The sequence below is a fragment of the Pocillopora damicornis genome, chromosome 7 (genome assembly GCF_964200805.1).
Source record: "Pocillopora damicornis chromosome 7, jaPocDami1.2, whole genome shotgun sequence".
NCBI classification, from domain to species: domain Eukaryota; kingdom Metazoa; phylum Cnidaria; class Anthozoa; order Scleractinia; family Pocilloporidae; genus Pocillopora; species Pocillopora damicornis.
The window spans coordinates 20,547,571-20,568,789 of NC_142676.1; the positions used below are offsets into that span (position 1 = coordinate 20,547,571).

General features: G+C 37.9%; 1 protein-coding gene and 1 long non-coding RNA gene across 5 annotated transcripts; both read left to right on the top strand.

Annotated features, from left to right (window-relative positions):
- Positions 1–19: 19 nt before the first annotated feature.
- On the top strand, positions 20–9,279 carry LOC113670552 (uncharacterized). 3 transcript variants are annotated; one of them, XM_089211179.1, is made up of 9 exons: positions 20–189; positions 674–820; positions 1,867–1,998; positions 2,553–2,680; positions 3,435–3,754; positions 4,231–4,398; positions 5,422–5,522; positions 6,703–7,150; positions 8,127–9,279. In XM_089211179.1, the coding sequence occupies exons 2-9, from the start codon at positions 799–801 to the stop codon at positions 8,401–8,403; spliced, it is 1,596 nt and encodes a 531-aa protein (XP_089067305.1). In that variant the 5' UTR covers positions 20–189; positions 674–798; the 3' UTR covers positions 8,404–9,279. The 3 variants fall into 3 exon arrangements, with proteins under 3 accessions (XP_089067305.1, XP_089067303.1, XP_089067304.1); XM_089211177.1 differs by having other exon boundaries at positions 27–189; positions 1,840–1,998; XM_089211178.1 differs by having other exon boundaries at positions 38–189; positions 1,843–1,998.
- LOC149043061 (uncharacterized) lies at positions 8,900–21,180 on the top strand. 2 transcript variants are annotated; one of them, XR_016188102.1, is made up of 3 exons: positions 8,900–9,027; positions 17,579–17,758; positions 20,401–21,180. It is a non-coding gene; the product is annotated as an uncharacterized LOC149043061 (long non-coding RNA). The 2 variants fall into 2 exon arrangements; XR_016188101.1 differs by lacking the exon at positions 8,900–9,027 and adding an exon at positions 16,303–16,531.
- Positions 21,181–21,219: the final 39 nt, after the last annotated feature.

Consider the following 21,219-nt stretch of genomic DNA (forward strand, 5'->3'; position numbering starts at 1 on the left):
ATCTGTTTTGTTTTGATTGTGTATTCATAAGAGAGCTGGACACATGGTCAGAGAATTTTCAGAAATCGTTCCAACCTATCTAAGCAGGTTATTAAGGGGAAGACTTCATACTTGCAGATCCAAGAAGAGCCAAGAACTAGGACAGAAATAATGTTAATTTAAGATGAGAGCGAGAGAAGAATGCCTAAGGTAGGACTGGGGAATTCATCAAGGGGAGGCAGTGGTTTTGGGGTCCATTCCTATGGGGAGGGAGGTGGGGTTTTTCTGCACTTAGGCTAATCAGGGACGTTCTGGATGTAATGTTTTGTACAGCAGACTAATTGATCTAACATTTGGCAAACACGCTTGATGATAATTTTATTTAGTTATGTATTGTATATCCCTTTGTCATTCCAGGGAATGTCTTAAAGAATGTGTCCTTCTATTTTAAGTTTTCCCTCCTTGAAACACTGAGAAGCTATCAACCACAAGATACAGATTTTGTGTAGTACATGGGGCCTCAGTCTAAATGTTGGTTGAAGTGCCAATGACTGTTGAAAGATGTTTATTCGTCATGTCATAGGGGTGATAAAGAGCAAATTATTATTAGCTTATGAAGAATGAAAATCTCAGACTTTTTACCTTATTGAATAATTTATTTCTCAATAGTGGAAATGATAAATTTTTGTTTCAGGAAAGCTTAGAGAATTTCAAGGGGTTGAACATAAACTCCTACCTAACTGACTGAAAGAATGTCAAGCGTGTCTTGGTTTTCATGCAGCAGCTTGTTTGGAGCACAATCAGAAGAGAGTTAACAGAATGAGTAACGCTGATTGTGATGGTTGGTTTTATAGAGTTTATATCCCCATTTCTTGTAGCTAGAAATGAACATTAGGAGTATAATTAATTAAAATTTGAACATCTACCTATCCATCAAGTTAAGACTCAGAAAGCTTTCCAGATTATAACAAGTGGTCTTGGAATCTCAGGGGAGATGTGGTGGACTCCAGGTTGAGAGGTCCTGGTTCGAGAGCTGGGCTGGTCATTGTGTTGTGATCTTTGTTAAACCTTTCACTCCCAAGATCTTATTAGTAATTTTCCATAATAACTGCCATAGAGTTATTATGATTTTAGTTCTGAGAATTTGTCACTGAATCAACTAATAATCCCTTAATTCATATTTCTCTATATTCTCATCACTTAGTTTAATTGTCTGCTTGAGATTGTATGGATATTGTAAGGAGAAATTCTGTTTTGGTCACTTATGTGAGTCAAAAGATAAAACACTCTACTCAGACAATGCCTCTCTTCACCCAAGAGTATAAATGGGTACAGGAAAACCATCAGGGAAGCTGACAAAATACCTTGGGGTAACCTGCAATGAATTACCATCCCATCTGGGAGAGTAGTGATATTTCTAGTCACTTGAGGTTAAGGCTCCACTTGGTTGGAGTGCACACTTTACCTTCTCCTGCCAACCTTGGAATATCATGATCATCACATTACTGGAGACCAGTTGAAACATCTTGAAATGTTTTTGACCCAAGTTCTACAGTGAAAAGTGTATACTATTAGATTTTCTGGTAGGCCTGCATGATAAATTTCAAGGTACTAGGGAATTAGACGATAAGAAGCTGAAAAGAAGGATGGACTCAGTCACTCAGGGGTGTTTATCTTCACATGAACAAGACATCTTACTCAAAGTGCAAACCACAAATAAATTTGTTCTACTCTACTTATCATGTTGTAACAACTGAAAGCCTTATGTGAAAAAAAAAAACAAAAGCAATGAATATATGATTTGTTGGGTCCTGTTGACAGCTGATTAAAAAGTTATTCAGCTTTTTCTTTGTGCATTAGCAATGGTGCATTCATTTCTTCTTCAAGGGAAGGCAACACCACCTTACCATGATACCCAAGTTGCTGTTGTCGGTGGAGGAATGGCTGGGCTGGCGGCAGCATCAGCTCTGTCAGAGGCTGGTCTTCAAGTTGTCCTATTGGAAGCATCTGATTATTTTGGTAAATACAGTAGTCAATTTTTAACATATTGAATTGCACAAGAAGGCACGTAATGCAATTTTCTCTTTTGTTTATACCCTTATAACCCTTGTCAAAATCACTTACCCATACTTCTTTTGCACATCCTTTTTTCACATCAAAGCATTACTCAGAACACTTTTGAACTGTTTGGAATATAGTTGTTTTTTCTTTGAATGGACCGAACTCAACTTAAATATTTATTTTTTAATCTAGCATTGTTGAATAGGTATCTTTAAAGGCTATAATTTCAAGAGAAGGCCATTTGAAAATCCTGTGTTACTCTCAGTAGACAACTTTCAGCAGTTTTTATTTATCAATCAGGCCCTGGTTGTATAATTGCTATCTACTGGATAGCAATTTATCTGTTGGATAGAGTTATCTTCCTTTTGAACAACTGGGCCCAGGATTGAGTTTTGTTGAGTATGTATTAACTGTGATCCACCTCTCAGGGACCTGAGAGAATTTTGAACATATTTAATAATCTTCTAATTTCCTTTAATTTTTCAATAATTACTTTTTGCTTGTCTCACTAGGTGGAAGAGTGAAGCAAGTTCAGCCATTTGAAGGATTTGCTCCAATTGATCTTGGTGGAGAGTTTATCCATGGATCAGATAGTATCATAACCAGGACAGCAAAAGAAAATGGCTGGGTTGTGCAACCAGTAAGATACATAAACTTTTAGTGGGTGAAGGTGTTGTTGATTGCATGCATGCAATTTTTCTTTTTCTATGGAATTATCAGTGGTCAGGACTTGTTACTTGTAAATTGCATTTAGAATTCATCACTGAAGTGTTGTAAAGCATGTTATTTATAATATATTTTCTCTCACTCCTGAGGCTGGGACCCTACTGTAACATACATACTAGTGCTAATGTGGACATCTTTTCTTATTAGCCCTTTTATGCCCAGTAGCAACCAAAAAGGAATTTCTTCCTAAAATAGCAGTTCATTTGTAAAGCGAATAAGTGTGTGCCCAGCATAGCTGGTGTAATTTTGAGGAGCAAGTGCATCTTTGATTTTTAAAGCAGCAGAGGGCTGCATGGGGAGAGAAAAAAATTTGTCCCAAAGGAGTGAACAATCCTAAGGGCTTGACTGACTTTTACAATACCACAAAGACATCAGTCTCCCAGGAAAGATAATTGACCATATTTACGTAAGTAGCTATTGCCATCTAAGATGGTGATTTGATTTATAATGCAATCTCACTGTCATGCAATTGTCATACTGTCACACACACGGGGTCGCACTTTCGTGCTGGGTGTAATGTCATATGATCAGGTAATTTTTACCACCTGGTACATAATGCTCTTTTTGATTGGCTGTGTGCCATGGTGCTCTCCATAACTTTATTTTCCTTCTTGATAAAAGAGCACATGAGATGATTGGAGAAATCTTTCATTTTGCTGACTTTGCAGTGCTTCAAATGTGAGGGAATGGAGAAAGAATACATGTTTTTCTACGAAGATGAATTACATCCACTATTAAGTAGCCATCCTGATATTCAGAAAGCCTGGAAAGCTTGGGATGATATCATTTTTCTTTGGGACAAGATATCTAAAAGAGAACTCCATCAAAATGCAGAAAATGTTTCCTGTGAAGATAATGGTAGAAGTGCAGAGAGTTACTTTGTTAAACCTGATTTAGAATCCAAGGCAACTTCTGCCCAAGCAGAATCAATAGAGGCATCAGAAATTGACAGTAGACAGAATCCCGGAGATGATGCCGAGAATTTTAGGTAAGTCCCCTAGACATTTTAGCTGAGTGTCATTCTTCCCTGAGAAGAGATGGCTGCAAAATCTGACCTCTGCGGTGTAAGTGGTTGGCAAAGTAAAATACATCACTAGTCTAGTAGGGTAATTTTGTTTTAACAAAGCTGACGTTTCGAGAGTTAGCCCTTCGTCAGAGCGATCAACGAAGGGCTAACGCACGAAATGTCAGCTTATAAACTCTTTACGGTGGCCAATTTACGTTATCAACTCGGTTGATAAAAATACTAAATTACCCTGTTATACTCTACCACCGACGTAGCACCACAGTTCTTTAGAAACTTACCCCTTTATTCACTAAACTAATAAGCAGGTAATGGAACAAACTTAACAACGAGAGAGGCTAATTCATCTTATGCACTTTTTAATGCGTCATTTTAAAACAACGGAAGGTGAATTTTAGACTTATAGAGACTGGTTTCTTTGGTACTTTTTCCTGTCGCAGAGACATGAGTATTCAACAGTGGTTGAAGAGACAGAAGTGTAACGATGATGTGATGGCGGTGTTTGATTCTATGTATTGCCAAACAGTAGCTGCTGCACCCAGCCAGATGGGTCTGTATGAGTGTGCACGTGAGGAAAATGCTTGGACATATGGTGATGGGAATTTCAGGTCAGTTTTAACTTTTAATCCAAAATTTCTAGAGAAGGAAAAGGGGCTTTTGAATGGGTGTTTAAGCGAAGTCTCACTCCACCATCTCTGCCACAAGCAATGAACTGCCCTTCGTCAATCCATCATTTTAACTCAGTCTTTCTATGTTCTACCAGAGGTTTCCATAGAAGCTAGTTACCGGTCGTTTACCGCCATTTGTTTAGCCTGCGAGCACGTTCTCTCGTTTGGGATTTATGTTACAGCGCAGCTGCCCATTACAATATCGGCGACCGCTTTTGGAAAAAGTTGTTGTCACCCCGTACAGGCCTGAATTTTTTTAGGCCTTATTTTCACTACAGCCCAAGTAGTGTTCATTACTGCGAAGGTCGCTTTCATGTTCACCCCTGGTTTCACTTTACGTGTGGAAGATTAAAGAATACATTACCACTTGTGACGTCAATTGCTTGTGCTCATGTCTAAAAGTAACAAAATTGAACGTTTGACTGAAGAATCTACTCCCATATGCAGGTTTAATATAACCAGGCAGGTTTACGACAAAGCTCACCGCGTCCTTGCAAAGAAGCACCCTAAAATGACCCAAATGTTAACAATTTAGACTTGCTTCGTAGCAAAACCATTCAAACTGAAAAAGGTTGACTCTTGAAGATTGGTTTCCTCAGATCTTATTACCAACTTGGGTGGATTTAGAGGGGGGAGGGGTGGGTGGGTTGGGACTTCGATGACTACTATCCTCCCCTTTACCTCCCTTCTTTGTTGGATGTTTGGTCAAATTTTGTAATCCATTTCAAGTAGATGTGAAGGTTGGTTGTTGTTATAGAATACAATCGCTCCCCTACTGCCTTTTATTGCCCGTTCTTCTCAATTTTTTCAGGATAAACCCCTGATCAACATTAGAATTATAAAGGACACATTTAATTGTTTGCGTATCTCATAAACTTTTCACGGTATTTTCAGTATATTTCATTTTTATCGGTATTTTTTTTTCAAGGTATATTTTACTGCTTTTTCAAATTTTTTCTTCAGGTTGGCGGGATCGTATTCTCTGCTTGTGGAGCATTTCTTAAAGAAGTGTTCTGAAGTCGAGAAACGGCTGTGTTGGCAAGTGACAGAGATTAATTGGAAAGGTAAAGTTGTTTGAGAGACATTTATATGTCTTTTATATAACACGGTATATATTCCATGCACTCGCCTTCAATGAGAGCTGATATTAATCGAATGAAGCAATTTTATGTAGTGTAGTTCGTATAGTGTGATCGTCCGGGTGAGTGTAGTTCTGAAAAGAACTGTTGTTGGTGACTGACGTTTCGACAACCTGTGCGGAAGTCATCTTCAGAGTCAAGTTTATGTAGTGTCTTTAAACTTAGAAAAAAGTTCTTTACCACAAAGAGCCAGTGAGAAGTCATAGTAATAGCGAGCAAACTGATTGAAGCACAGGAAATGGAATTGATCAAGTCGTGGTTGGTTTTAGTTTTGCAACTGATTGGTTGAGAAGATGGTGCACGTTTTCTAGAACAATCAAAGGACAAAGTTTAGCAAAGCTAATGCAATCCTAGAATGCGTTTGACACTCAACTGAAAACTTCTCTTCGTTTCTAAGACGCAAAACACCTTTATTTCTTCACCAAGCTCAAAATTTATCAGCTTTCTGCTATTTACGGTTGTTAAGGTTTTTCTTGGCTATATCCTCCGATAGTTAGATTTAAAATATTCCAAGGTTCTAATTTGTCAAAAAGAAACTATCCGTTCTCGTAGACAACAATTTCTCTCGAAGGATTAAACTCAATTCTGGTATATAAAAGCTACGTGTGTGTCAATAAACACGCCCTTTGATAAGATAATCAGTATTCAGTTTCATGGTAGGTTCTAATTAAAAAATAACATAAATGTTCGCAGTGTTTAGGTCTTAATGTTCGCAATGTTCAATTCTTAGGGTTTGCAAGGTGCAATTCTTAGTTTCGTGTTCCGTTCTTCACATTTACTCACATAGACGAAAAACACCTTTATTTCTTCACCAAGCTCAAAATTGATCAGCCTTTTGATTCTATTTATTCACATAACACTTTCAAAAAATGCAAATCCCGGCAGTACTTGAAGGACAGGTGTCATATATGAACCTAGGGTCTTTGTAGCTCAGCGGTAGAACGTCGGAGCACGGAATCCCAATGTCTGAGATTTGATTCCCGGTCGGTACTTGTATGTTTTTGTGAAGCGTAGGACAAAGACTAAGCTCAAAACTTCACCATCTTTCTTAACTCTTTGTTCAAAGAAGGAGCAATTTCCATTCTTTAAATGCTGTTTCTTGCAGGTGAGAATGGTATGGATAAAATAGAAATGCAGCATGAGTCGAAATCAGATGGACATGTTTGTCTGAAGAATCAACTCGGCCAAACTCTAACCGCCAAATATGTGGTTATAACTGTGCCACTGACAGTTCTCAAAGATGGTGACATAACCTTCATTCCGCCTTTGCCAGCAAGCAAAAAAAGAGCCATAGACGGAATAAAAATGAGAGGGGCACTGAAAATTGTTTGTCGTTTCAAGTCACAATTCTGGCCGGACAACTTAAACCTATTATACAGAGTACGGGGCTTTGTGAGCCAAATATGGATGTACACACGTGACTCGACGGAGAGCACTGAGAAGTGTCATCTGATCGCGGGCTTTCAAACGGCTGAGCCCGCAGAGGCGAAAATTAACCTCAGCGGACAAGAAATTTTAGATGGGTTTCTTCAAGATTTGGATCACATATTTAAGTAAGTGCCCCACCCTTCAAAAGAAGTAGGTAGAGAGAATGGAAATTATTGGGACATTTCTGGAACTTCAGCATTGCGGGAGGTAGATACGAAATTTTCATGACAGTTTAATCTGAATTTTGATTATAAATCTCATTGAGGCCTTGCATAAAACATTCATGCACATTAATTCGAGTTTATCATTTAATTCTAAGTTTAACAAAATTATTTCACCATCATCGGCAAGTCTGATGGTGACATTAAAAAAATGTACTTGCTCCATGAACAGTCGCACACAGATTTCAAAAATTGTACCAGAAGACAATTATTGAATTTAAATGAATGTTTAATGGATTTGATTATATTGTACAAACATTGCAAGTAGCTAAATGAATCTACGAGACCACTCTTTAAAGTGTTCACATTTGATGAAATAGAGTGGGAAATCTTAACCACCACCCGCTATTTACTTGCGAGTGGTTTCGCAGTCTGCTGGGAAAATTTAAGGTTGAATTCGAGAAGTTAGGCACTTAATATGGTTGGGGTGGAAGCTGTACCTTTACAAATGTGTCTAAATATGAACTATTTTTTGACTCTCTTTTCTGCATTAAAATAAGCTGCATTATCCGAAAATGCTAGATGGACCATATACTTTCATTCTATGCGGGTGAATCATCCATAACTATGAAAGTTGTTATCCTTTTCACTTGCACAAAGAGGAATTTCCTCTGAAAATATGAGTGCTTCAGTTAAAAAATGTACGGGAATAATGTTTGATGTAGGCCATATTCTCAGAGCTTAACTTATAAGAACTGTACGGAGGATAGTGCTGGGAAGAGATATTTACATCTGAAGAGGAAGAGGGTCAAACGTGATTCGCCATTTTTGTTGAAGTGCTTTTTGGGGATCATGAGACGGGTTGATGTAAAAGGGAGACAGGTGTTTTTTGTTTAGCGGTTCTTAACATTCCTGTTACCTGTTTCAACTTTTTCAACAGAACTGTCTCCAACCCGCACCCTGCTACTGATTCATTCATGGATTACATCTATTACCATTGGTCCAAACATCCTTTCATTCGCGGGGGGTACAGCTCTCCAACAGTTCATGCGTATGGCCTGCGCCACGAGCTTGGGCGCCCTGTGGGGGATCGCCTGTTTTTCGCTGGTGAAGCCACGAGTGTGACTGCCTGTGCTACTGTCCACACTGCCATGGAAACTGGATTACGAGCCGCTCGAGAAGTTTGCGGTATCAGCACTCGTGTTATCACAGAGTGAATTATGCCAGAAAAATGAACAGTCCATGACTGTTGAATGATCGTACGTCCATAACAAGGGAGAAAGTTGTTGTTTCTTTTACATTATTCTTAGTTGGAAAGTTCTGTGTCTTGAAGACTTTGAAATTGACTCCGTCGTCTATTTAAAATTCAAGAATGGTATAGGTTTGGAACGAGGCTAGTTACTCGTGATAAGCGTAGTCATGCTCGCTCGTGGTTAGGCCCTTATAGATTGTGCTTGCATAATTTTTGGCGTAATGTAGAAATACGCGTATAATTTTGGCTTTTTTTATAAATGTAGCTCTGTCAGGATAATCAGTGTATTTTAAGTTTTTTTCCTTTTTTGAAGGGAACACTACCAGAGTCAAAACTTATTTGGTCTTTAAGATTGATTATCTTCAAGTTCCGTTTCAATGAACGAGTTGCCAGTAATCGGGTCCTTGTGCTTGCGCAAAGATTTCTGGGATCGCCACGCGGCAAACATTGCAACTCGCCATAAAGAAATGTATGGCGGCGAAAGGTTGTTTCAACGGCCGAAACAACGATCAGTTTTGGAGAGAGATCAATGCTTTTCCGCCGCAGTTTTATCATGAATGGATAAAGATAATGTTGATTCGAGAAAACTGTAAGTTTTTGTTAGTATTTCCACGAAATATACCGATGAACGTCTCTGCTCATGTCAGGTTTATTATGAAATCGTCATCGCGTAATGGTCTTGACATTTTACAAAGTTAGCCGTTAATCGCTATGAGATAACTCATTTAAGTCTTTTCAGTTGTATTTATGTATGTACAGCCTATTTTCATACTTGTTAACGTATCAGATAAACAAATTACGACGTCTGAAAATATAACTCTTCGAAGGAGAGAAGTCGTTGTCAGCGGAGATGGAAATTTATTTTATCGAGCTGTTGCTTTTAGGAAGGATGAAATAAGCGGTGAAAAACATGAGGAAATCCCTTGGTCAAGTGATAGTTTGTTTGAGAATAATCCAAAGGTTTTGTAGCTGCCGCTTCTCTCCTCGAACTCCTTTGAGGATCTTGTCGGGAAAAGCAAGATCACGAGAACTCCATTAGAAACTGTGGATATACCATTAGTTATGCATCGCTCCTTTAGCGACCTATTTGTACCTACTCATCGTCGCAGAAGAAAGGGTTCAGCTTTGAGTCGATTATCAACGCTGGTTCGTTCTCGTTGATCACATAAGAAAAGCAACGTAGGTGTTTAATCACTTAAATGTATCTGACGATAATGTTTCGTGTTCAAGCTCATCATTTCTCGACATTTCAATCTCCTGCTGTCTCGACGTAGCTGTGGTAGCGCTCCTTTCAAGCTACGAAAAATGGGGTTCTGAATAATCGAAATATAGTGAATATTTAACCTTCTCTGCGACATTCACCCTGTTACATCGAAACAAATTTTCCCAGCCACCCGATGTTAAAAGTTAGAAGTTTCAAAAACAATATTAATGTATGGGCTCATTAGTAGTTTTGCCACTCAGACTGTTGGCCGTTTGCGATGGCGAATATTTGGAGAATTTCACTCGCATGGAGCTGCAAATTTCACATATTTCAAAGTATGAGTCGATTTTTCCAATTTTCGAAATGATTTACTCCTCAAATCGAATACTTTTCCACGAAACTGAAGTATGCTAGTTTCGTGAAGAAAAATGTAAAAAAGTGTGTTCCTATGCCTGCCAGGCATAGAAGCACTCTTGTGTACGTTTACCCTCTTGTGCGGTTTCTGTGGCGTCCCTACTATTAAGTACCGGTTATCTGAAATAAATTTCGACGAGGACAATTTCAGACAAACTAAGAGATTTAAAACCACAAGCTTTTTTATTTTCTAAGATTTAAAGTGAAGGCAGAAAAAGAGGTTATCTGAACCTTACAAAAGATCATTCTACAGCTTTGTAATTTGTCTATCTTGTGAAGCCATCCATGTCGGCCATGTATATGTTACTAAAGGCTTTCTAATCTTAGGTGTAAGACAAAATGGTTAAATACATTCCGTACACCTCTACACGTTTTCTAGTTTCAAAATATCCGAACAGTTTTGCTTTTTGATGTCAAAAGAATTGCGACGAAAACTTGGGAAAGAATCGTAGCTCAGAAACTATCTCCCAAAGGAAGGGGTGAATTTGATTACTAACTAAATTCAATTCGTAGCGACCTACAATCGCCTACAATAGCTATTGAGACGAGTTGCCTACAGACAAAAGATAGATCGGCTTCACTTTTCCAAATATAACTATGCATGCATGTCATAGACAAAAAATGAAAAACTTTCCTCCCCTCCCCGCTTGGCCTTTGTTATTATGAATTCATCTTTTTCACCGAGGATAAATAATAACGCGTTAAACTGGCGATTAAAAGAGAGTGAGTGAGGTGATACTAGCCTGACTAGGAAGATCATGCTATCAGATACAGTGCAAAAAAATAAAGCATTACAAGCCTCATTCTTGATACAGATAGCAAGTGCTTAGACTACAAGCAGTTCCTCGTTTTCGGCGAAGTATCACGCTAGATTTGGGCAGATGGTTATTTTGTACTTAAAAAAACCTGTATATGTTTGTTCTTGATTCGCGCATTCATTGTACTCTACTTCGTGCAGTTGTATAATAATAAAAAATATAAACATGACTTTGAAGCTTCATCAGGCTGATAACAATTTTAGACAAACTGAGACACAAAATACTACCAGCCCCTTTCTTTTATCTCTAAGATAAGGCCTCTCAGAACCATACAAAGATAAAAATAGTGATACGCTTTGTTCATCTCGTTTAGCCACCGCTCTAACTATTTCTTTTGAAAATGATCAAACTAGGCTCTTTACTATACAACCGAAAAAGTTCAGTTGTCGTAAATACGCCTTTCCGGCTTCGAAGAACCGTAACAAATAGTTCCCTTGATTCGCTCGTCTTCAAGGACCTGCACAGGGAAAATGAACAGAAAGTCGAGGAATTTGCTGTAGACATTTAACGAGAGAAGTTTTTGGAGAAGTTTTGCTCAAGCAGATGAAGTAATAGTAATTAATTCGATCCCACTGTAGACATTCTACTGAATACTTCAATTTTCAAGGCGACTGAATAGTGGCTGAACAGAAAGCGAACAAATCTTTAAATGAATTTCTTCGTTTTTTTCGTGAAATTAAGTTTCTGAAAACTTATCTAACTGCGTATAAGGAACATTTGATTGCAAAATTCAATTCAATTCTTAACGTCTATAAGCAGCGTTGAGTTACAAATGGAAGTACAAATAATTTGGCGTCGCGGACGACGCAAATTTTGGTGATTTCATGTTGTCGTTTACCAGAAGACGGCTAAGAAATGTACTAAGTTAAAAAAACGTACGTGCTGAACCGTTGTTCTACCCATTAGATCTTTTTCTTTGTTACGTCCTCGCTGCCACAGCCGTTATGATTTGTGAGAGGTCAGAGAAGCGGCGTAGACTGGCGTCATGAATTTTAACAACAGTTTTCTTAGTTTTATAGGAATTGTTAATGTATTTTAATAACTTATCTGACTGATGCAGGGAAAGCTTCTTAAACAGCCTACCCTGCTTTTTTAGCCCTGACGTTCATCATTTTCTGTGGGACGATTCCTGTTTGGCGGAAAGCTTAGATTTTCGTTTTCCCGTCTTCCTCCTTGCACATTTCTTATGAACTCCAGTCTTCTTACTGCACGCCGCTCATTGTTGTCGCGGGTTACGCTATGCTGCACAGCTCTGTTTATTCCATCAAGAAATGGAGGATCATCAACAGAAGAACGATATCCAGTAGAACAAGAAAGTCTTGCACTGTGGCCATTTTGTGGAGACTGATTGAGGGCCAGAAGAAGCAAGTTTTGTATTTTCCACTAAATCAGTCGAGTCAATCCCTATGACCAGTACTACCAGTATGTAGCTGTAATCTTTGTTTTCCCGCAGCTTTTCTCCTTTTGTTTTCTTCACCTTCTAGGAAAGTTTGAACGTCACATTCTGTAAGCGATACGGATTTTTCAGTGTTTCAGCAGCCATTATCCGACGAACTTCAGTAGAGCGAGAATCGTGAGGGCTTTATCTGACGGAGTGGCGCGAAAGGCGTGTGACGTGTCAGCAGCTGATTGGCTATATTAAACAAACGTAATTGATAAATGCATCTAGAAAAGATACTAAAATATGCTGAATATTCGAAAACAGCCGGAAATTTGCCTCTATGCTTCAATGCCTTAGCGGTGGCTTACCTAAGGCGTTTACAAGTCGACCGAAACGAATAACTCTCGGCAGCACCAAGAGGCACAACGCGTAAAAAACATTCATAACATAACTTTCAGCTTCATTGGGCCGATAACAATTTCAGATAAACCGAGTCACGACAAAACTACTGGCCGCTTTATTTTACTTCTAAGATAAAACTTCTCAGAACCATACAAGCATAAAAATACTATCACACTTTGTTATTTGTCCCTCATTGCATTGTTTTGCTAGCTATCTCTTTACATTTTCAATTACGACATTTACAATATACATATTGGCCCTAGAGATGCAGCTAGGACGTAAACTTAGGAACCGTAATAGTTGTATTCTGAGTAAGGATCGTTATGCAGCATACCGAGATACGAATCTTCCATCTTCCGCGCAACTAAGAAATTCGGCGGGCTTCGGATTGAAATACTCCGACTGAAAGTAGAGATCAAACTTTCTTGATTGACATTTTCCTTCAAATCATAGCGTGTAAATTGACAAATCTGTCAGATTTCACGCCTGACAAAAATTTGTCCTGCTCTAAGGGCAGGAAGACGGCGTCTCCCGGCGAAGTTTGGCAGGCCAACATACTATGTTTCATTTCTTTAATTTAAACAGTAAATTTAAAGGTGAACCAGTTTGCTGATCTTAATGGTTTATTTGAGTAGGGGGATTATAAAACTGGATGGCTACTGATGTCTGTCTGTTTACCTTATTACTCGGGCTTCCGTAGGAAAGCCCGAGTCTTAAAATGCAAGTCGTTATTGGTAGCCGAAAAGCAAAATGGGGGTCTGGTTCCAGGCGTTCCTTGCGTAAATCGCGGAAACTGGAGACGAGAGTGCCACAACTTGTGTTATCAGGTGCTCGCTTTTCTTAAGCAACACAATTTACAGAATGCTGCGTTTTACGAAGACCGCTTTGCAAAGATTCCTTGTCTTATACGCTTATCTCACGTACAAAATGATGTCGAGCGTTTTCGGAATGGACCGGTCCACGAACTCTATAGCTTGAAAAGCTAGCCAAATGTGCAAAGTTCATACTAGTTCTCACGAGATAACAAATGAACCATATGTGAGTTCAAACTACGAAAATACCGGCAAAACTGTAACAGCCGGCTTAACAACAAACTGTGATGCTGAGACGAACACCTCACTTGCTGAAAAAATCAAGAATGTTTGTGGACACAACTTCGAAGGTGGCGCTAACGACAGCAAATTTGATAAGGATACTGACAAAAGCAACTTGAATAGTAAGGTTAAATATCTAAGCTTAGCTCTTCCGTTAAATATCCTGTTTCTGTTATTGGTTTTTATTGGATTCAATACTTGCAAAGTACGATTTGGTATTTCGTACATAATCACTATTATTATTATATAAGCGATCGTGAATGTTGGTTCGCTTTTCGAATGGAGTTGTATGTGCTTGGTAGAAGACATGATGAATACTCTTGACGACTGTGATCTACTTGAAAAAGTTGTCAATATGACTAATGTACATGAACATAATGATTTTACAGTGTCAATAAGAGTACAACAATTCAGATCTCGCTATGCGAAGTATGTATATTATAATTGTGCTCGTGTTTTGGGTGAATGCCATGGCTATAAACGTGATCGTGAACCAAACAGAGTACCAGTGAAGATTTTAAAACGTCTCTCTCAGAAAATTAGAAAACTGCAGAGTTATGTACGGAGCGGTTTAAGTAAAAACGCACTAAAGTAATCGAAAGTCCACGATCTTATTAAAAATAATGCAACACGAAAGAAAAGTAGACATAAAACAAGAGTCAGGTTTGTACAAAAAATGAGAAGGAAACCAATTTTTAGAACAAGAAACGTTCACTCTTCAGTGAGATATGTCTACAATTCAAGTAGACATAAACATGGAAAGAAATATCTCAAATACTGAAGGTTCTTTCTTTCTGTATAATTTCCCATATAGTGATTTATAATAAAGTTCGGATATAACGCGCGCTGTCATTGGTTGAAAGAGCGTGCTCTATGAGAGTATAGAGCAAGCTCTTATTTTTTCACTCGAGGGGCGGCCGATGTAGTTTCTGAGGCTTGCTTTACTGTGATGACCTGAGATCGCCATGATAAGCGAGCCGCGATGGACTTCAGCATGATCATATTCGCGCAGACACCGTCATGATTAGAATGTATTTTAACAGTTATGCCAGTTTGGTTATATTTTTCATCATTTCTGTTTTGTTCACTTTTGTATTTGAACACTGAACTTTATATACTATACGAGTGTTAGCTGTGTTTGATTTTTATTTCCGTACGTAAGCTTGCAATCTAACTGAGCATGAAAATCTTTAAAACTCGGAATGTTCATTTTGTTTTTCCTTTGAGGATTTTCGTATCTGCTCACGTTTTAATAACGTAAATTACGGCGCCTGGTATGTTTACAAACCTTTGTTTGATTCTTCTGTTGCTACTTGCCGGCTCGCTTCAGTTCCGAAATTTCACTTTTAATTATCGGGAAAAAGCTAAAAAGAAGTCCCGGAAAAGGTCGAACATAGTACAATTGGCAGATGGCGTGACAGCTTTAGCTCAGTTCTATGCTCTATACTCTCATGGAGCACGCTCTTTCAACCAATGACAGCGCGCTTTATATCCGAACCTTATTATAAAATGATATAGAGAAAGCCCTGGTCTGCACCATGTGGATCCCAGTAAAACAATAAAAGAACCATATAGTCAAGGGGATGTTGTTGTATTTGGACAAAATGCAGGGCAACAATGTGTTGCAATGAGTTTATGTGCATTAATGTACCATAATATGAAAGGAATAGGCAATCCCGATGACTTGAAACAAATAATGTATATTGGAAGTCAACTATATAGCAGTTTGTCACAATTATCAAGACAATCATTTTTACTGCTAACAGATTTACCATAAATGCTTACTGTACAAGAGGAAGATTACCAGCCAGAATACGGTGAAAGTTACCCTAGTAATGTCCATGGTGAGCCTACTATTGAGGGATATCAATACTGTGTGGGCCTGAAAAGAGCTTTTGAGTCATTGATGTCAGAACAATTTAGGTCATATATTTTAACAGTCGGATACATTGTGCTGATAATGGCCATTTTAAAGTGTTTGACTTACGTGCTAGAGATGTTTGCGGTAAAAGTCACGCTCGAGGGACATGTGTTCTATTAGATATATCACCTACAGACAACTTATAGTGCATTACTTTCAAAGTTTATATGGAGCAACTGATCTGTATGAACTGAAAGGTTCACAAATAACAAAATATGACATGGCAATGAGCAAAAATGTAAGAGAGGTATTAGAGAGATCATCAGGTCAACACAAGTGTTCAAATTTAAGTCAGTGCTTGACAGAAGCGCGACAGTTTGTGTAGACAAAGTTGAATATTTCACGCTTGAACAAACGCCGAAAAATTGAGCCGTTCACTACGCTTTGTCAGAAAAGGAACTGCCGCAACAAAACATGTTGATCGAAATAAAGATTCTGATGCTGAAATTCTTTTAGCAATTTAAAGTATACTATACACATCTAAATTTTTTTAAATATAAAGAGTTTTCAGTTAAAGAAAATAGTAAAATTTTGAGTTAGGAAGATTTTGGTCACGTGCTAGGCAACGCGTCCCGTTTTAGCAGTACACATCCAAATTTATTATTGACAGCCGAGAAAGAGAAATGCGCCGTGACGACCTACAAATTCATGCTAAAAGCTGAAAAATTATTTTGAACCCCAAGTTTCATTACAGGGCTGTAGAGAACGCGTACTATGAACATCTGATCAGACAGGAGGTGACCAGAAACTAAGAGAGAAGAAGATTAAGGAGAAGAAGGAGCGAAAATCACATTGTTCTACCCAACACAAACCATCCCATCGAGCATGATGAACGCTAGGACTAAGAAACAGAGTATTGGTAGGTTTTCATTCTACCTAAGCATTTTATGATTGAAATCGTCTATACGGATCTATCATTATTTTTTTCGGACAGACTCGTCTTTTTTTGCCTATAAATACGTTATCCTTAAAAATTCATTGCAAAAGATACAAGAAATATCATCACTTGGGACAAATATCTAAGCTTGTCTCTCTTTAAATTATTTTACATTTAATGGTATAGGACGAAAGGATTTATTAAAGATTGTCAGATGTTGGTCCGTAAAATTTGAACTTCTTGTTGTAAAATTCCCACGAAGCTTGTTGATGATTATTTACAGCTTTGTAGCCTTGATGTCCTATCTTCAAAATGAACTTGTTAAGGATTGTTTGCACGTTTGATAACAGTAGAAGATGGGTGAATTTAACAAATAGCAGAGAAAGTTCTATATGTTATTGTTTGGTTATTGTTTTCATGAAGAAAAGAGTTGCATGAATCCAGGGATTCGAATAAAACTTTCTTTCAATTTTACTGACTGATTAGAATTCGTCCAGTTTGTGTATACAAAGTTGAATATTTCACTCTTGAACAAACACCAAAAAATTGAGCCGTTCACTAAGCTTCGTCAGTAAAAGAATTACCGCAACGAAACATGTTGATCAAAATAAAGATTCTGATGCTGAAATTATTTTAGAAATTTAAAGTATATTATAAGTACACCATAAACACATAAATTCTTTTTAATAAAAAGAGTTTTCTCAAGGAAAAGAGTAAAATTTTGAGTCAGGAAGATTTTGGTCACGTGCTAGGCAACGCGTCCCGTTTTAGCAGTCGCACGCAAATTTATTATTGACAGCCGTGAAAAAAATGAGCCGTGACAACCTACTAATTCACGCTGAGAGGAAAAGGAAAAGAGTAAAATTTTGAGTCGGGAAGATTTTGGTCACGTGCTAGGCAACGCGTCCCGTTTTAGCAGTACACATCCAAATTTATTATTGACAGCCGAGAAAAAGAAATGAGCCTTGACGACCTACATATTCACGTCAAAAGCTGAAAAATTATTTTGAACCCTGATTTTTGGTACAGGGCTCAAGAAAGACGCGTAGAAAACTATGAACATCTCGTTCAACTGATCAGACGGGAGGTGACCAGAAACGAAGAGAGGAGAAGATAAAGGAGAAGAAGGAGCGAAAATCACATTGTTCCACCCAACACAAACCATCCCATCGAGCATGATGATCGCTAGGACTAAGAAACAGAGTAGAGGTAGGTTTTCATTCTACCTGAGCATTTTATGATTGAAATCGCCTATACGGATCTATCATTAATTTTTTCGGATAAGCTCGTCTTTCTTTGCTTATAAATATGGTATCTTTAGAAATTCATTGCATAAGACCCAAGAAATATCATCACTTGGGATAAATCTCTTAGCCTCTCTCTCAATTTTTTCCCATTTAATAGTAAAGGATGAAAGAATTTGGTAACGGTTGTCAGCAGATGGTCCGAATGATGTGGAAATGTTTGTTGTAAAATTCCTACGAAGCTTGTTGTTTCTTAGTTACAGCTTTGTAGCCTTGATGTTCTATTTTCAAAATGAACTTGTTTAGGATTGTTTGTACGTTTGATAACAGTACTTTGCGGAGAAGATGGGCGAACCTAACAAGGAACAGAGAAAGTTCGAGATATAATTGTTTACAATTGTTTTCATGAAGAAAAGCGTTGTATGAATCTAGAGATTAATTGATAATTCAACTGGGCTTGGAGTTAATAAAGCTTTTCAGTTTTACAGACTGATTAGAATTTTTTCGTTACTAAGTTAGTTGTAACAAAACGTATAATCTTTATATCTTTTGTGTTCACTTAATTCAACTGTTAGGTTTTGAACAATCAAATTTGAGGTATCGCAGACAATGTTTACTGATCCAAACTTCTTTATGAAATCACCATTTCAAATTGCAGAGTACTCTTTCCAAAGTTTAGTCTAAGAGCTGCCCTCCCTTTCGGCTTAGCCCCTCTAGCAGAGGCATTATGTTTTAAGTTCTTTTGAAGGGAACATTACCAGAGTCATAACTTGTTTTATTTTTTTTCTCAGTTCGTGAGCGGGCAATATTCCACAAATCCTGCAATCTGATTGGTTCCGAGAGCGGGCAGTATTCTCCCCATCCGGCCCGCTCACAGCGAGCGGTTCTTTTCGCAACCATTTGTTAGGTTTTAGAAAATTAATAAAAATGTTATTCACCAGCCAAGGTCGGTCCGTGAATTGTGCCCTCTGTCTTGTGTACCGTCCGAGGCCGTAGGCCTCGGGCTGTATCCAAAACCATATATTGATCACTAAGATTGATTATTTACAATAAATGGGTAAGTTTCTGAAAGAAACTGTGGTGCAGCGTCGGCGGGAGAGTTTCATATTATTTAGGTTGCCTCTGCCCCAGTTCCCACTTTCACAACCAACGAAATAGCGTCGAAAAGAAACACGACGCTATCTAACATCGTTCCATGATTTTTTACTCATTTAGTCACTGCCTTTAGTCTTGAATTAAGTGCAGTAGCGTAAGTAAGTAAGTAACAGAGTAAGTGCGTAACTCAAAATAGAGAAGATATCGTGCTTTTTTAGCAATAAATATGTAATTTGGACTTGCTTTGTTTTTGTTTTGTTTTTTCTTTTCCATAAAACATACTTTAAGGAAAGTAGCACAATTTTTAAAAACTGACATAATTTGGGGAAAAAAAATGAAGCAATGCTTGTAGCATGATGGGCTATCTTCACTAGCACAATCTTTCATTTAAACAAGCTTAAGACGACACTTTTAGTCCAAATTTATGGCCATGTAAGAATATGAATATCTATCATTTAACAATCAAACGACATATCTTGTCTACAGGTGCCGAACTTGCCTGACTAGGAAGATCATGCGATCAGATACACTGCGAGAAAATAAAGAACTATACGCTTCATTCTTGATACAGATAGCAAGTGCATTGACCACGAGCAGTTTCTCGTTTTCGGCGAAGTACCACGTAAGATTTGCGAAGGCAGATGGTTATTTTGTATTGTAAAAAAACCTGTATATATTTGTTCTTGATTCGTGCATTATTTGTACTCTACTTCGTGCAGTTGGATAATAACCAAAAATATAGACTTGACTTTGAAGCTTCTTCAGGCTGATAACGATTTTAAACAAACTGAGACACAAAATACTACCAGCCCTCTTCTTTTATTTCAAAAAATAAAGCTTCTCAGAACCATACAAAGATAAAAATATTGATGCACTTTTTTATTTGTTTATCTCGTTCAGTTATCCATTTCTATCTATTTCTTTGAGAAATATCAAACTAAGCTCTTTAATATACAACCAAAAATGCTCAGTTGTCGTAAACACGCCTTTCCGGCCGAGAAGTACCATAATTAATTAGTTCCCTCGATTCGCTCGTCTTCAAGGACCTGCACAGGGAAAATGAAGAGAAAGTCGAGGAATTTGTTGTAGACATTTAACGAGAGAAGTGTTTGGAGAAGCTTTCCTCAAAAGCGCGGATGGAGTAATAGTAATTAATTCGATCCCGCTGTAGACATTCTACTGAATACTTCAATTTTTCTGGCGACTGAATAGTGGCTGAACATAAAATGAACAAATCTTTAAGAAATGTATACGATATTTACATGAAATTAAAATCTAAAAACTTGTCTAACTGCGTATAAGAACAGATTTGGAGAAACATATGATTGCACAATTCAATTCAATACAATATTGCTCTTAACTTGACAATGACAGTGAAACGAAGTCGAAACGTCGTCAAAAATATTTAACAACAGTTTTTTGTAGTTTTTCAGAAATTTTTATTGTATTTTAAAACTTATTTAACTAATTCAGAAAAATGTTCTCAAACAGCATATCCTATTTTTCTTTTAGCCCTGGCGTTCATCATTTTCTGTGGGACGATTCCTGTTATGCGGAACGCAATGGTTTTCGTTGTCCCCTCTTCGTCGTCCCTCCATATTCCTGATGAACTCCGGTCTTCTTACTTCACGTTGCTCATTGTTGTGTGCATTACCCTATGCCGCACAGCTCTGTTTATTTCTATCAAGAAATAGAGGATCATCAGCTGAAGAACGACAACCAAAAGAACAAGAAAGTCTCGCACTGGGGGCATTTTGTGGAGAATTTTTCAATAACGGGCCATAAGAAGCAAGTTTTGTATTTTCCACTAAATCGACTCAATCCTTATGACCTATATGTAGCTGTAGTATTTGTTTTCCACCAGCTTTTCTCCTTTTGGTTTTCTTCCCCCATAATCCGAGGAAATTCCGACAAACAGCCATGTTAGATTGAGTATGGTGAAGGCTTTTCCTGAAGGCGAGTGACGTGTCAGCAGTTGTTGGCGATATTCTACACGCAGTGTGTAAAGATCGTTGTCAAAACACGCAGGAATTTTCCTCTTCACGCACGATTTACTTCTTTACCTCGGCACAGCACATTGCGGAAATATTATAATATCCCATGACCAATGTATTGTACTTAGGCGTTTCTTCGGCGACCGAAACAAACAAGTCTCGGCTAATCATAATGAAAACATTCATAAATTGACATAACTTTAACAAACTGAGACACGAAAAAACTATTAGCCGCATTATTTTACTTCTAAGATAAAGATTCTCACAACCATACAAGCATAAAATACTATTAGACCTATCACACTTAGCAAAACATAATGAAAACATTCATAAATTG

Coding starts and splice junctions, on each gene's coding strand:
- LOC113670552 (XM_089211177.1), top strand. CDS start 799: ATGAGTAACGCTGATTGTGATG. Junction 821..1,839: donor GAGTAACGCTGATTGTGATG/GTTGGTTTTATA, acceptor TTTGTGCATTAG/CAATGGTGCATTCATTTCTT. Junction 2,681..3,434: donor ATGGCTGGGTTGTGCAACCA/GTAAGATACATA, acceptor CTGACTTTGCAG/TGCTTCAAATGTGAGGGAAT.